This window comes from Trifolium pratense, linkage group LG5 (genome assembly GCF_020283565.1).
Source record: "Trifolium pratense cultivar HEN17-A07 linkage group LG5, ARS_RC_1.1, whole genome shotgun sequence".
NCBI classification, from domain to species: Eukaryota; Viridiplantae; Streptophyta; class Magnoliopsida; order Fabales; family Fabaceae; genus Trifolium; species Trifolium pratense.
The window spans coordinates 44,757,512-44,774,651 of record NC_060063.1 but is presented as its reverse complement, the minus strand read 5'-3'; the positions used below and the strand labels follow the sequence as shown (position 1 = coordinate 44,774,651).

General features: G+C 31.4%; 1 protein-coding gene across 1 annotated transcript; it reads right to left on the bottom strand.

Annotated features, from left to right (window-relative positions):
* Positions 1-1,497: 1,497 nt before the first annotated feature.
* LOC123885380 (linoleate 9S-lipoxygenase-like) lies at positions 1,498-6,067 on the bottom strand. The gene is made up of 9 exons (XM_045934657.1): positions 5,817-6,067; positions 4,718-5,007; positions 4,159-4,399; positions 3,839-4,066; positions 3,644-3,729; positions 3,390-3,497; positions 2,953-3,257; positions 2,590-2,853; positions 1,498-2,406 (listed from the first exon to the last, which is right to left on the bottom strand). Exons 1-9 carry the CDS (start codon positions 5,989-5,991, stop codon positions 1,650-1,652), a joined length of 2,454 nt encoding a protein of 817 aa, XP_045790613.1. The 5' UTR covers positions 5,992-6,067; the 3' UTR covers positions 1,498-1,649.
* Positions 6,068-17,140: the final 11,073 nt, after the last annotated feature.

Genomic DNA, 17,140 nt, shown 5'->3' with positions numbered 1-17,140 from the left:
TGGCAAACCCTAATCCTTGCCTGTACATCTCTACTCTCTTGAGTTGCTCTCTTTCTCAATTTTTCTATGAATAAAGAACTCCCTATTTATAGAAAAATATATGCCAAAAAATTAGTAACAAATCTGTTTTAAAATAAAACAATTCCAAGTCAGATTGTCCTCCGAGAAAAGATATTTTTTCCCAAAAAGTCTCCAAAACAGTAAAGATGCAAAAGAGATTCAACAAAAAAATTTCTGACTTCTTGTAACTAAGATTTCAAGCATATCCAACACACCTCATGGATAGAAACAACACTATGCACAACTAACAACACTTATTATTTCCTCTACTAAAGATGTTGTTTTCTTACACACCGGTCCTCTTTTATATAGCTAAATCTTCCTCTCTATTTCTTATACTAATTTGATTTCGGACTATTACAATTAAATGGTTTACAAGCTTAAACTAATGAGAGTAAGAGACAACTTCAAGGATTTGGTCTAGTGGTAAAAAGGCGCATTTTGGATTCGTGAGGTCCTGGATTCGAGCCCATGATGAGAGTTAAATGCAATTATCTTTGGAGCGCAAGTATAAAAATTTGATTTTTTTTTTATTAACTCTCTAGTCTAAGAGAAAAGAGCCCCGATAATTTTGGGTTCGCCGGGAGATGACTAAAGTCTGACAAAAAAATAGTTCCCACCAAGTATATTGACTCTATGATACCCTCTGCGTTGATCAAGCTATTCCTTGCATTGGCATTTATGTTCATTGTGTTACGATAGTGTGGAAGTAATAGTTTATGAATAGGATGAACCACACTAAGATGCCTATTAGTTGCTATGAAGAATGGCTCAACAGTACAATGAGTGTTCAACCTGTCATACATTTAGAAATATATACTCATGACATTATTCATAGATTGATCAAATATAGCATTTGATTGTATAAAAATGATTAATGAAATTTATACCAATGGCTGATAAGTTGATGATGGCATCCGTTGTTTACAACAACATAAGCCAAATTGAAACTTCAACACTTTCACTTGCAGGCAAGTAAACATTACTATCAGGCATGAGGAAGTGGTTTACTTAGTTCAATGGCCAATGGCTTCAAAATTCCATCATTTTGTAAAAAAAGAATGTGTACCATAACTGAAAATATTTGCTAAGTCTAATTTGCCCATAGAAAAGCTGATATGGCTCTCAAAATGAGTAGGATAGTGAGGTAAATTTCTCAGCATCTTCCTTTCTTAAATTGGAATTAAGGTATATGGAAACTGCAAATCAGAGCATTAGTGTCCAGAGATTTTGCACCAAAATTTTATTGTCATGCTTTTTCTTCACCAGAGATTTTGCACCAAAATTTTATATGGAAGCTAGCTTTCCACCAAAATTTAAATGTCATGTTTTTTCTGCATATTTGATATTGCTAGCTAGCTTTGTACAAACCTCAATGTTCATAATTTATTTTCTCAAAATATGAAATTCGCATTTGATATACCAAGTCCATCATACTATAAGGTACAAACATAAAAGCTTTTATTATTGATGAAAGACATTATAGCAATTAAACAAACATAACATACATAAAAACATGACCATACATAAGGGGTGAGAGAATTGAATTCCTTCTCATATGTTATTCAAAGCAACCATGATGACACTTTTTAGATTGAGATACTATTGGGAATTCCTCTGAAAGTCAATCCTTCTTCACTAGAAGGATAAAGCAGAGTGTATGGCATATTAACAGGCCCATACCTATTTCTCAATGACTTATCATTGTTCTTTTCAATGAGATTTTGCTCAATTTCAGCCAACTTCCTTCCAAACTTATTGTAGGCTTCAATCGGTACTGAATCAGTAGTCCAAAGACCACCTTCGATTCTTTGTCCGAGGTATTGCTCATCAGAAACATGTGTTGACAATACCTCCAAAACGGTCATGTTCAAAATAGATTCTTTCTTTGGTGTGATTGTCCTCAAATATGTCTGTTGATAGTCGTTAGCAAGGTCATCATACTCAGGGGATCCTTTCTCCGGCATGAATCTCATGCTTTTAGTTGGCCGGTTAAGGATGTATCCTCCGTAAGGATATTGTCCAAAGTTAACAGATGCATGAAGTACTGAAGCAATCCATATGAGGATGGTGCTAGCTTCAATCAACTCTGCACGAGTTTGCATCTTAAACCACCATGTAGCATTCTTCATGTCACCATGGCCTACTTCTACAAGTTCTTTCCAGAATGCTTGGAGTTCAGAATCTTGTACAATATCTGCATCTGACTTGTAATAGAAAATCACATATTCTTCAACCCAAGACTTAATAGCAGCCCATATCTCTAGTCCATCAGAAGCATAAGGATAATCCTCTATCAAAAGACGAATGCCGTGTTGTGAAGCTGGATCCTCAACAGCCACTCCTCTATATAACAAGTAAGGAAGATAACATTAACAATTTAACATACAAAAAATATTATAGAAAAGTTAAGTAGAGTTTCTTAGTATGTAATTTGTTTATTAATTGGTAATTACTTTGTTCGTTCTCTCGTAGTTCTAAGGTTGCAAAGTAAAAATCAGACCAAGAAGTAATATTTTGTATGGTTACCTTTTGATTAGATCATTAGGTAGTCCTTGTTCGGTGAAAACCCAATCCTTGTAAACATCAGCAGACAATTGCAATGTAATACTTTCCAATAAGTATGCTCTTTCTATAATACCGTCTGCGTTGATCAAGACATTTCTTGCATTGGCATTTATGTTCATTGTGTTACGATAATGTGGAAGTAATAGTTTATAAATAGGATGAACCACACTAAGATTCCTATTAGTTGCTATGATGAATGGCTCGACAGTAGCATGAGTGTGCAACCTGTAAGTGTAACGCATGTAGATATATATTCGTAAAATTACTCATACATTGAACAAATATAGTAATTGACTGTGTAAAAATGATTAGTGAAATTTTTACCAATGGCTGATAAGTTCATGATAATTGGCGTCATTTACAATAACATAAGCCTTAGCAAGGAGCCAAATTGAAGCTTCAACACCTTCACTTTCAGGGGTGTAAACCTTACTAATAGGACCAAAACTATCACCATTAGGATTTGGTGTACTTAGTTCAATGGCCAATGGCTTCAAAGTTCCATCAGTTTGCAAAAATAGAATGGTCCTTGTAGCATAGGCCTTTGCATCAGTTGCATTTACTTTCCTCAAAGATGGATAGAATGCATCATGATGATCAAGTATGTAGAGTCTATTTTCTTGGATAGCCTGTTAGACAAAATAAAATTTAGTCAGGTGAATTTTTTATTTTATTTATAAAATCATGTTCAAACCATCTCACAGCCGATAATAAAATACATTTAATTCTTTCGAGTAACGTTGAAATATGACAATGTTTACCTGTTCTACTGTCACTCCATCCATGTTTGGCTCCAAGTTTTCTTTGGTTATTGTGCTTGTATTATCACCATAGAGTTGGCTATCTAATTTGCTCTGTGGTGGAAACTCCTACATTAAATATATCAAGCAATGAGGTTAATTACCAATTATAACTATAATATAAAAAGTTGGCATGAAATAACTTTCTTGTTTTTTAGTATTTCTTTTGTACTTAATTGCTTAAAAGTATTTAACTATTAAGCTTAATTAATTACCTGAAGTTTTGTTATGACGTTTGGATTTACACCAGCAATCATCTCTCTTGCAAATTCCTCATCATCCATCCATGCAGAATTATCCACTACTCAAAGTAAGTACGAAAATTTCAAAAGATCAATGAGCTTTCTTTATATGATTTTGTATATAATTAAATACCTATTGCTAGTGACTTGGAATTGTGACTAATATACCTTGAAGCAATAATGGCAGTGGAAACTTGTCCGGGAAAAGCGAGAGCACATCTTCAAAGGTATCAAACTCATGATTGCGTTTTGATGTAACTAGAGATCTTAATTGAGGTGTTGCATATTGAGATGCTAAGTTGAGTCTATTCGTAAGAAAGTCCGAAGATTTAACATGACCAAGTAATTCGTCTCTTGGAATGTAAACATAGCCACTCCTACTCTCAGTGTTTGGATCTATTCTCATATATTCACACATTAAAATATAATATGAAATGAAAAATAAAATAAAATCAAAATTTAATACAGAAACAACTTTGGAGCCTAACCTGTCTGAGTTGGTTGTCTGCCTGTTCTGCACCTTCGAGGGTAAGGCAATGTGCTTGATCCTCCAAGAACCGGACGAGCCAAGGCAGCATTTTTATCTGGCTCACCCAAATCATTGTAGACATCATAATCATATATTCTTTCCCATACTTGGCGTTCTCCGGTTCCATCTCCTCTTAAAGTCTTCAATTCTTCATATCTGTAGTACAGTAATGGAGCTGGCATTTCACTTGGAAGGTATGTCTGCATGATTTTAACCATTGATGGTGTCAAGTTTTCGGAAAAGAGAATTTATATTTAAAAAACTATGTAGGTAAGATACAGTGGTTTCGTGATTTGGGAGGCAACTCGAGGTTTGTGAATTCAACTTCCTCTGCTATCATTTTTAATGACTAATTATTAACATTTGTTTTTGAAACTATTTTTATCATACATGTTCGATAAATTTTAAGTTCGTTGTATATTTAATATATCTATTTTATAATATAGATCATATACATTAAATATGCAATGAATCTAAAAAGTGTAATTTCTCTTGTCACGGAAAAAGTATATCCTTACCTTGTTGGTAAAGAAGATGCGGTCTGTTATGTATTTTTCAGTATTGTAAATCCATGAATTGCAAACAAAGTTGATTGTTCCATGGTTGGGAACATCTTCAAGGGACAAGCTCACAAGGAAGAATTCATCTTGCATGAAATTCTCGATATAAAACGCTCCTGGAATTCCCATGTCAAGACTATGCCATTCAAAATTAATACTGAAAGCAGATTGTTTGTCTTCCAAAGTTGGTATGGAGGTGACAAGACCTCCCAAATATGTTTTCTCTCCCACTTTTCCTTTTCCAGTCCCTATAAAAATGTCAAATATTAGATTCTCAATTTCACTGATAAATGATAATGATTCTCAAACAGTTAGCCGTAAGTTTTCAAATTTGAATATTTTTTTGTATTAACCCTATGATTCTTAGGAGAAGAGAGTTTTAACCAAATGATACTCATCTAACTAAAATCTAATCAAGAATTGTTTCTTTCAAGAATAAAGAAAAACGTGGTACTCATCTTATTTAACCAAATGATACTCATCTTTCACTAAATACCAGATATAAACATAAATTATTTCATGAATCTAAAAAATAAGGAACGAAGATAGACACCCCAAAAAACCATACATGCATGGAAAAGGATTTCCTACTGTAACAGCAGGACGCAATATTAAATATTAAACGTCTGATTAATTTTAACGGTTGAGATTGAAAATTGTATGTTGCGTGTAATAGTTACAATAGTGAATCATAATCCTATATGCACTCATACACCTTTTAGGTGCTATGATATAATAAATAACAATAATTTTATTTATTTACAGTAAAAAAAAATTAATTATATATATTATAAATGGTTTTCAATTTATTTTGTTACTTATTATAAATAATGGTGGTGGTGGTGGAAGGCGGTTGACTATCAGATATTCGCCATATTGGCATCATAAGTTCCCCTTCCGTCCACCGCGAAGTTTCCTGAACTCCACTACCAATTACAGGGTTGTCGGAACTTCGCCGCCAACCGTCTACCATCAACCACACCAGCAATGGTGTGGTGTGAAATGGGTATATGTAAACATTAGAATATATACATATATTACATAAAGAAGTTATTACCATCAGTTTTAGAAGCACTAATCAACTTGAGAGCAATAGAATTATCCAAGAAGGAAGGAGGAACGGTATCACCTTCATTGTCAGCAATATCATCAACAACATCGATGTTCAACACATTCTTGTGCATCAAAACCACAATTCCCTTTAGTGTATGGTCTCTACCATTGATACTCATCTTAACTAATTTAATGTTTCTTAAACAAATTAGTGTGGTACTCTATCTTTAACATATCAAAGAAAGCTTGTGTTTTGTATAACCATGTGGTGCTTACTATTTATACTGGTCGCCTAGTGGGGGGTGTAAAAAAATATACTTTCTCTCTCATTTATAATAATTCTTGTATTTAAAAAAACATATTCTAAAAATTTTGTCATTTTTTTTATAGAGAAAAATATTGTGATTTGGTTTCTAATGAAACTTTCATGATTAATTATATCCTATAACCAATAATTAATTCAATTTCATAAGTTATTATTTTCTACTTTATATTTATTGTAATTATAAGATTTGTACTCAAAATAAATGTCTTTTTTACTTTTTAAATGCAACATTAATTAATTTATTTCCATTTTACTCTTAATTAATTTTTTTTTTTTTACACAAGCAAACATAATTCATTTTATTAATCAAAAAGTTATAACTACAAGGAGGAATTGACTCGAAAATGCAACGGCTAGACATGAAAATTAAAAGGCCGCCTTTACTATAAAATGAACAACCTTATTTGTTTCCCGTTTCACAAACTTAACGTTACACAACCTTGTTCGGTGTTGATGAAATTAACGTCATTCTCATGCTTTGCAAGTTTGCGAGTTACTTGTTCGTCATTTGCCACTGTGGTGATTTTATTTTTGTTTAGTTGTTGGGACTTTGATTTTTTGCCTTGTGACCTTTTATCCTAATTTATTTGCTTTTCATTCTTTGCGCTCCTTGTGTTAAAGTGAATGTCCTTTAATATAGATTCTCTTTAGATGTTTCACAAAAAAAAAAATATATATAAAAATATGACATGATTTTTCATGATGCATATTTTCTACCAAATCTCGGTACCGGAGTGTGCATCATGAAAAATTATGAGATTAATTGACTTGTTCGTGTAATTTTTTTTACAATCACATTATTATATTGTCACTTTTTTTTATAATGTATAATGTCACTTTTATGGATTTGTTTCTAAAATGTTTTAAAAAATGTCTATATTGATTTCATTAGATACAAAAATATAAATATACAATTTATTATATTAATAATTTTCTAAATATTATTGATATAGAGGGAGAAATATTATTGGAGGAGTCGGGTGTAGCTCTATGCACTAATAGTGTATGTGCTTAACTATCATGCTATTGGACAAAATAAATAAATAGATTTAAAAATAATGTTAAAAAAATATAAAGAGAAATTTCAAGAAAACATATTATATTTTGAGACGGAGATAATAATAAGGTTAATTATCCTTTTGTTCTTGTAAATATCTCAAATTTTATTTTTAGTATTTATTAAAAGTTTCAGCAAGATTTGGTCCTCAAATATTTTCTAACATGATTTTTGGTCCATGATTGAATTTTTATTTCGCGATCATGTTTAGTACATTATTGAAACCTCTCTTACAAATATTTATAAATAATTAATCTCTTGTTAAAAAATTCTAATTTTTTTATGGGAGATTTTCTTATAATATTATAAACATGTATTAAAAAATTATTAAAATAGTTGAAAGTACACAATAGTTAGATTAGATTAAAAGTAGGATAAAAAATTGTGATTGAAAATATTTGGAGGATTGAAAATTGTTAAAATTTTTAATAAGGACTAAAAAACAAAATTTGAGATATTCATACAGATAAAAAATTGATTTAACCTTTGTAATAATAATAATAATGGATTATGTTAAAATGTTTTTTTTTTTACCATCAGTATTCGGTTCATTGGACCGCATAATCTGGTTCAGGAATCAGTTTTAGCATCAAGTGGTTACAGTCTCCTCCCGGTCGTAGTCAGGGATGTATTTGAGGGGGTGAAGAGGGCAACCGTCCTAGGTCCATAAAAAAAGTCTAAAGTTTGGGCCCCAAAATAATTTTCTTAGGGGACTAAAAGGTTCAACAAAAAATATATACGAAATTCTTAGTTTTGTCTGTCATTTATAAATTATGGTACTAAGTCCAATAAAATAATTATTCTCTCTCGGAGAACATATAATTGTATCAATTAAGAATTTTGGTACAATGATATTTGATATGGTTGATAATTGATGAATTGATACAATGATATCAAATTCTCCATGTGTATGTATCTCTTATTCATTTCAAGTATCAAATTCTCTATCAAACTGCATTCGTACTACTTTTTCATCACTCCACGTATGCAAATTCTTTTCATCTCACAATCTCGCCGCATATCAACACACTCGTCGTCTTCCTCTATTTTTCTCTCTAAAAGTCTGGAACTCATCGGTCATCCATAGTTTTCTCTTATATTCATATTTATGTAAACACAATTATTAGTGATTTTGCTTGATTATATTTAGAAATGGTGGTAAAAATTATTTTCTAAGAGTATTTTGATACTCCCTCCGGTCCTTTTTATAAGGAACAATTTGAAGAAAAAAAATTGGTCCTTTTTATAAGAAACAATCATTAAATTTATTCTTACAATTCCATTTCTACCCTTATTAAATTGTATCCATTCCAAAGTTATGCATTAATTAGAGTGACATATTCCCTATGAATAAATTAATACATCAAGGTTAGTTTTGGAATAAATTGTAAAGTTTTAGAATTTTTATTAAGAAATATAAGGTTTATTGGTATGTGTGTTTTTACCAAATTGTTCCTTATAATAAGGACCGGAGGAAGTATTAAATAAAAAATTTAATGTGTAACCAAAAAAAAAAAATTAATGTTTAATTTTTTGAGAATTCAAATTTTTTATACTACAATTATTAAAATAGGGCCCAAATTCCAAATACGCCCTTAGACTGCCAAAATCTTAAAAACAGCCCTGATCACAATTACAGAGGATCGAACTATTTTCCTTCTTACTAAGTTCAGTGTCAATTATCATTCAACACACGTTTTTAAAAGATATTGTTACATTTATCTCTTAATTAAATCTCACGTGTAATGTTTGTTATGTGTGCCAGATTTGATCTTATGGGCAGTAGTACAGTACTCGTATCGTATCTTACGTGTGTATGCATTGGTAGCTCCGTCGGAGATCATCGATGATCGTTTTAAGATTCCTTTTAAAGGGTGTATTGGTTAGAATATTGAGATTATTATGACAAAATATTTTCTTGAAGATATTAAAAGATTTTGTAAGATATTATTGATTTTGTATGATTTTAAAACATTTTTTTAAGAGATTTTTTCAAGGTTTAATTAGTTTTTTAGTCCCTTAAAGATATTTTAGGTTTTACAAGGGTCCCTTGAAGAAAAAAATGTTATGATTGGTCCCTTAAAGACATATTTGTTTCTCAATTGGTCCTTTCCGTCAATTTTTTACAGAAAACGTTAGTTTTAGTAGACTGAATTGTGAATGTCATTAACTGTAAGTGGTCCACCAAAAACCTTATTAATTTTTAAAATTTTAACCATTAGAATTTTTTGTTATATTTGGAGTTAAAATTTAACGGAAATGACCAATATGGCAAAAATATATGTCTTTAAGGGATCAATCCGGACCTTTTTTTTCTTTAAGAGACCCATCCGGACATTTTTTTCTTTAAGGGACCATTGTAAAACCTAAAATGTCTTTAAGGGACCAATATACTAATTAATCCTTTTTTCAATTATGATTCTTAACACAAAATTTTAGCGAATTTTTAATAGAAATTTTTATGATTTCACGGTACTTTATGAATTTTTAAGATTTTGAAAAGATTAATAAATTTTAAAAAAAATAAAGTTTCAAAAGTAAATTTTTTTAATATCTTTCATCACAATTTTTTTTTTAATCTCTTCTTTGTTTCTGTTTGGTTGGTTTATAATTTTATTTATCACAAATTGATACCAGGTCATTCATACATTTTCACCAATTTAAAACTCCATCTGTTCCTTTTTAGGTCAGTTATTTAAAAAAATTATTTTATCTTTTGTTTTCAAAATTCAAAGTAATATTGATTATTAGTTTATTAAAATCATATATAAAAGAAACAATTATTTTCTCATTTTTTTTAGCATATATATAATTTTAAAATAAGGGAGTAATAAGTTAATTGATATTTACAGGAAAAAAAATTAAGTTAGATAACAAACCCGTGTTGCTTGCCTCTCAATATAATAAGGGAAGAATTATTAATATTGCCACACATGTACTAGCTAGTCTACATAAAATCATGCATGTATTGCCTTCATGCCTTGGTACTTGCCACACTAGCTAGTTCACAAAAATTCATGCTTGGATGCATTGGATCTTGTTTTATAGCTATAGTATAATACTCCCTATATTGTCGAAAAAATACAATATATTATATACTCCCTGTATCTCACAATAAAACTTGCAATCTATATTATCTATATATGTAAAACAAATTTAGAATCAAACTAAAGCACACAATATTAAAGAAAGTAGAGGAATACACACATCAAGATTATAGTTATCCACCTTTCGAAAAAAAATATTATAGTTATCCAATTTGACCTAAAATGACATACGTATGAGGAAGAGAAGCTCTGATTTACTATCAATATCAAATGATTTTTAAATATTTTAAATTTTTTTATAGATAATCTATATTATATAAACTTTCAATCCAACGGTGGATTTTGTAAAATTCGTATTCTATATACTGAAAACGCTAACCTGTTCACCGTGCACCATATAGTGCACTTGTGCATATTAGAACTTGCCTATGTTTATTATGGCTTTGGCTAACATGCACAAGTGCACCATATGGTGCACGGTGCACAAATTAGCGATTTTATTATAACGAATACAAATTTTATAAAATTTATCGTTTGATTGAAAATTTATATCATATAGATTATCTATAATTTTTTTTTTTGAAAAATTGAAAATCATTTGATATGTTATTGAGACCCATTCAAATTAATGGTTTATAAATTTTTATTAAACACCGTTAATCTTTACGAGTCAAAATAACAACATAATCCATCTTTTATTTCTTTTTTATCCTCATTTGTCACTTTGTTGGAAGAAATTTGATCACCAAGATGCTTAGAATGTGTTTTTCAATCCTAAATTTCACTCGTAAAGCTATCAACTCTCATTAGACTTTGATTTTTCCAAGAGTTTCCTCTTTTTGGCCTAACCTTAGTCTCCAATATTTGTTGGTCTCAAAAGTTGTCAAAGTATGCACACAAAAAATGCAAAAATTTATACCTGGGTTGTGTTTAGAGCTGTCAAAATGGGTGGCCCGGCCAATTTCGGGCCGGCCCGGTCGGGCTTCGGGCTTCGTCGGGCCGGGCTAAAAAGCCCGGATAAAAAACGGGCTACCAAAATTAGTGCCCGAGCCCGGCCCGGTACGGGTAGTCGGGCTTTCGGGCGGCCCGGTTTTTTTTTTTTTTTTTTTATTACTTTTAGTGCTCAAACTCAACAATATAAATAGCATTAATAATTCTCGCGCGTCCTATTTTTTACTCATCCGCTATAAATATTATATAATTCGCGCGCGCCGTATTTTTACTCATTCCCTATCTACGAGTTTCTCGCGCGCCCTATTTTTACTCATCCACTACCTACGAGTTTCTCGCGCCCTATTTTTACGCATCCGCTACTTACGAGTTTCTCGCGCGTCATATTTTTACTCATCCGCTACCTAGGACTTTCTCGCGCGCCCTATTTTTACTCATCCGCTACTACGAGTTTCTCGCGCGCCCTATTTTTATTCATCCACTATGTACGAGTTTCTCGCGCGCCCTATTTTTACTCATCCACTACCTACGAGTTTCTCGTGCCCTATTTTTACGCATCCGCTACTTAGAGTTTCTCGCGCGTCATATTTTTACTCATCTGCTACCTACGACTTTCTCGCGCGCCCTATTTTTACTCATCCCCTACGTACGAGTTTCTCGCGCGTCCTATTTTTACTCATCCGCTACCTACGAGTTTCTTGGGTGCCCTATTTTTACTCCTGCTACTTAAGTAGCGGACGGTATTTTATAATTTATATTACAAATTAATTTCAAATCATCCGAAACAAATTATTTATATTTATATTTTATTTTATTTTTAATTTTAATTTTTTCGGGCTTGCGGGCCGCCCGCAGCCCATTCGGGCTAGCCCATATTTTAATCGGGCTTTGTCTGGCCGGACTAAAAAACCCGGAAATAATTCGGGCTAGGATTTTCAAGGCCCGAGCCCGGAAAAAAATCGGGCTTGCCGGGCCGGCCCATTCGGGCTAGCCCATTTTGACAGCTCTAGTTGTGTTGTGAGCCTCATGCCTAGTCAGGGACGGAGCTAGCTAGTAGGTGGACCAGCAAGGGTCACAATATTTTTAAAAAAATTATATATCAATATGCTATTATACCTTTTAGTCTGTATATTTTATTTTTGTGAAACTTAAATATTTTTTAAAGGACATGATGAATGAGTGAGATAGAAATTAAGGAAAATTTCTTCAAATGTTAAAGATTTTGTCTTCTTATAATAAGAAAGTAGACAAAATATTCATGAAAAATATCCGTCAAAATGTAAAATACATTTCTCCAACTAATCAAAATGAAATTTTACATGTATTTGCTAGGAAGATACAAAATGGAATTAGAGAAGACACGACAATGAAATTTTTTGATTACTTGTCAATGAAGCTCATGTGAATCTATAAGAGATCAAATCGCTCTAGTTGTTAGATCTGTTGATAAGAATGTTGGAACAAAATTGAGATTTATAAATTCCCCAATCAGTATTAAAGGTTTTGATGATAACAAAGTATTAAATGTACAATTGGAGGTACTAAAATTTGTTTTCAAGTATGCAGAATTATTTTGAAGACATGCCATAAGATGACCATTCAGAAGTTCTGAAGGCTCAGAGGATATCAACGTTCAGAAGATGTAAGCTTCAAAAGTTGGAAGCCTCAAAAGTTGAAAGCTCAGAAGATGATAAACCTCTGCACAGATGTCTGATCTTTTTGAAGACCAGGTTATTTGGTTTGAATCATTGAGTAAACACGTTTATCAAAGACGAAAGCGACTATACAAATGGTTCAGGATAGCTCTCTTACATTATCCCTAGTCTTAAGGAAGTAACATGATATGTCTGTCTTCTTTGCTGAGAAAGGAAAGTCTTCTCTGCGTCAAGCCAAAGTCATCGAGACTCTTGTTCAGAATTGGATGATATTTCAAATCCATGTCAAGACAATTTAGTTCAGTTCAAGCTAGCAATCTTATCTTCATCAACGGTTGCAACGTCTATATTTCTTTTGCCTATATATACAAGACGAATTGCATCTCTGCATACACTTACCTACGCGCACACAATCGAATTGAAAGAACTCTGCACAAAGACTTAAACCTCTGAAGCTCTGAATCTGTCATACTCTGATAGTTCATAAAACACTTGTAACTTATCATACTTGTGTTTATTTAAGTCTTAGGTGTATTTCTATACTTTCATTTGTAAACCTTTGTGTTTATTAGAAGTCTCTTGTTTAGATAACTTGAGCATTTGAGTAGGAAGTCTCTTGTTAGTTTAACTTGAGCAAGTGGTTGTAATCATGGTGATTATTTTAGTGAAACTCTCTTGGAAGTGCAAGAGGACTGAACTACTCTCGATTCGTGAGAGAACCAGTATAAATTCGTGTGCGTTCTTCTTTCATGTCTATCCTCTTAACTTGTGCTTTAGTTTTATCCGCTGCTATCTCGAAAAAGTTTTTTTTTCCACCTTTAAAGAATATATTTGTCAAAGAGCGTTTTTTAGACACGTGAAAGATAACATATCATCCGTTGTTAAGGAATGAATTTATTTAACGTTGTCTCATCATAATCTTAACATTCAAAATGTTCGAGGCCAAGGACATGCATGATGAATCTAGTTATGCATATATGTTCATTGTACTAGCTTGTTCTTTTTGCATCATCTAAAGAAATAGCTGATCTTCATATTTTTTTTCAAACTTTGAATATAATTGTCAATGTTATGTGTTTTTACGCCGTTGAAATTATCTATAGCTTGTCTGTGCATGAAACTGAAACTTTTAGTTTTTTTGAAATTATCTTTTTTAAAAATATAAAAAAATTTGTATATTTTGTACATTTTAAAATTTATTTTTTCTTTATTAAAGTATACTATTAAACTTGATCCCTGTAAGTTGAATTCCTGGCTCCGTACCAGTGCCTAGTATTTATGTAAGACCTCAATGTCAATAGTTTTTATTAAGATTTGATACATATATCGAATTATTTATTATTAATAATATGACATTTTCATGTAAAAAAAAAACATTTTCATATTATATGTTTGTTTTTCAAAATAATCAAATCTCTAAAATATTTAGTCTATTTAGGGGATGTATTGGATTGAGATTTTGAAAGACTTTTTTTTGAAGATTTTAAAAGATTTTTTAAGATTTTATTGACTTTGTGGGATTTTAAAAGATTTTTTAAAAAAGACTTTTTCAATCAGGATTCTTAACACAAGATTCTAATGGATTTCTAATACAGATTTTGAAGATTTCACGATACTTTATGGGTTTTTAAGATTTCGAAAGACTAATAAATTTCAAAAAAATAAAAATAAAGAAGTTACAAAAGTGAATTTTTTTTAATATGGCTTACAACCGTTTTGTTCCTTTTTTGATTGTTGCCCTAGAAACAAAGTGAGGTTGAAGAACAATAGATATGAAAATATAATTTTCTTTCTCCCAAATTACATTTATGGATCTGATTGAAGTGATAATTGTAGTGATGTTTTGTTCAAGATGAATAAAAAAATAGTCGAAAATCCAAAAAAATCCGCATGTCCGGTTATTTTGAGGTCTAAGAAATTATTTGTATTTCGTAAATTATCACCGATCGATATTAAAATTGAATTGAACCCTAAATTTCGATTTCGCGCCTGCAATCATGTGTGGTTAGATTTTGAGAAATACAAGCAATGAATCAACCATTCAAAAAGAAAAACAATAAAAATCATAAAAAATTACTAGCAATGAATAATCAGACTTGTGAGATTTGCTTAAAAATATATGGTTCCTACACCGAATACAGACTTGTGAGATTTGCCATTCATAAATCGATCCAAAACTGACAAATAATAGCAATAATAGAACGAACAACAAGAGAGAGGGGATGAAAAGATCAATGTGATATTTAACCATACGGCAGAAGGAAAAAAAAGTCTCGAAAGATTATAAAATTCTCAAGGGTTTTAGTGAGATTGTTGGATGAGTATTTTGTGTGTATTTATATTTTCAACTAAAAAGTCCATCAAAATCCATCACAAAAAAGAATCCATCAAAATCGATAGACTTTTGAATACCATTAGACATTTTAAAACTAGTAAGAAATCTCAATTGAATACAAACATATTTTATTGCTCTGAAAAAAAAATCTTAATTGAATACCACAAGACTGATGTAATTTTTGTAAAAGTCTTGATTGAATACCACAAGAATTTTTTATCATAAAAGAATCTTTTAAAATCTTTTGAAATCTCAATCTAATACAACCCCTTAATTAAGTGTTAGTTAATTGCAAGACAATACCATTAAATATAAGGAAAACTATTCTTATAGTATATCGTCAAAGAATTATTATGAAGTGGTATAATAGTAAAGCATTAGGTCAGCTCGAGTAATGAATATGAAATATCAAGTCGTTTCATAAATATAATTATTATGAGTAATATTTATATTTGTATTTTTTTTTGAAGTTGAGAATCGAACTTAGAAACGCTAACATATATTATCCAAACTCCTAATCATTAGATCAAACTTAATTGTTCGAGTAATATTGATATTTGATTTAGCTGCCATGAGAATACTATAAACACTGAATAACCGATAACATAGATATATTAAGTGATTTTTTTTTTTTTGACAGGAATATATTAAGTGATTAGGTAATGAGAGATGATATATAAGACCAATACAACTTTTTAATCCGATATTTTCAAATTGTTACATGCAAACAAACAATTTCATTTTTCAAGCTTAAAAACATATAACTAGAAAATCTTGAACGGATTAACTCTTTCGAAGGATACAATAATTTTTTTTTTTTATGGAAGGATACAATAATTTATATACCGGTTCACCGGTTCGTCCCGGTACGACCCCGGTTCACGCGGTTTTTTGCCGGTCGGTTTCCTATCCGTTTTTTGCTCAAAACCGAACCGTTTTTATGACCGGTTCACAGTCCGACCGGTCCGACCGGCCGGTCCGGTCCGGTTTTGATAACCTTGCTATGAATTTTATTGTTTTGCCTACCCGCAAGCACTAGATTTAGTGTATGTCGAATACCAAGTGTGAAAAATATGCAAATTTTTGCTACCTTCAGCAAGAACAACTAATATGATTGACCATCAAAATATCTTCCATCCTTAGTCCCACACTATTGTTGGGGTTGATTGCAATATAAGTCCCACATTACTAATGAAGAAAAAAAAAAAAGGTCAAAAAAATTATATTGAAGAAGTCTCACAACGCTTAGAATGGTGAAGCAATGAGGGAATCAAGGCTATATAATGAACCTAAGTTCTTTGTTTATAATTGCATCAGTTAGTAGCACTTTAAGCTTATATCTGACGTTTTTGTTTTTCTCTTGTACTCTTGTATTAGAGGGTTGAGAGATGTAGTTAGATATTTGCTTTGGAGAGTGTGGTTGTATTGAGAAACTACTAGAAATTTGCTGTTTTTCTGCGGATTTGGACAAAAAATCCGCATGAAACACGTTTCCAGCGGATTAGGGTTTCCTGCGAAATTTGCTGTTTTGCTGTTTTCCAGCTGGATTTGGTAGTATACTGGTTTGGGTATAGCCTGTTAGTTGAGAATGAAAACTTTAAAGGTCGGTTATGTTAAGCGACAAGCCAATCGAGCTGCTTATGATTATCCACCTTACTTGTATTGCACTTATGAATGAAATGAACTAAATTTTCGGAGGGTTAAATTGGCATTAGAATCGGTCAGTGAAGATGAATGTGGAAACTGCAAATCATAGCATTAGTGTCTAGATATTTTGCAACCAAATCTCAATTTCTCATGTTTTTTCTTCATTATGGTCTATTAATATTTCAACGTTATCTATTTTTATGCTATGCTATATTGAATATTTATATTGCTAGCTTTGTACCAGCCTCAATGTTCATAATTTATTTTCTCAAAATATGAAATTTGCATTTGATATACCAAGTCCATCACAC

What these genes read in the sequence shown, in the direction of transcription:
- LOC123885380 (XM_045934657.1), bottom strand. Translation starts at nt 5,991, where the DNA reads ATGAGTATCAATGGTAGAGACCATACACTAAAGGGAATTGTGGTTTTG. An exon ending in TAGTGCTTCTAAAACTGATG is followed by an intron (nt 5,008 to 5,816) that starts GTAATAACTTCT and finishes ACATTTTTATAG; the next exon opens with GGACTGGAAAAGGAAAAGTG. An exon ending in ATGGAGTGACAGTAGAACAG is followed by an intron (nt 3,258 to 3,389) that starts GTAAACATTGTC and finishes TTTGTCTAACAG; the next exon opens with GCTATCCAAGAAAATAGACT.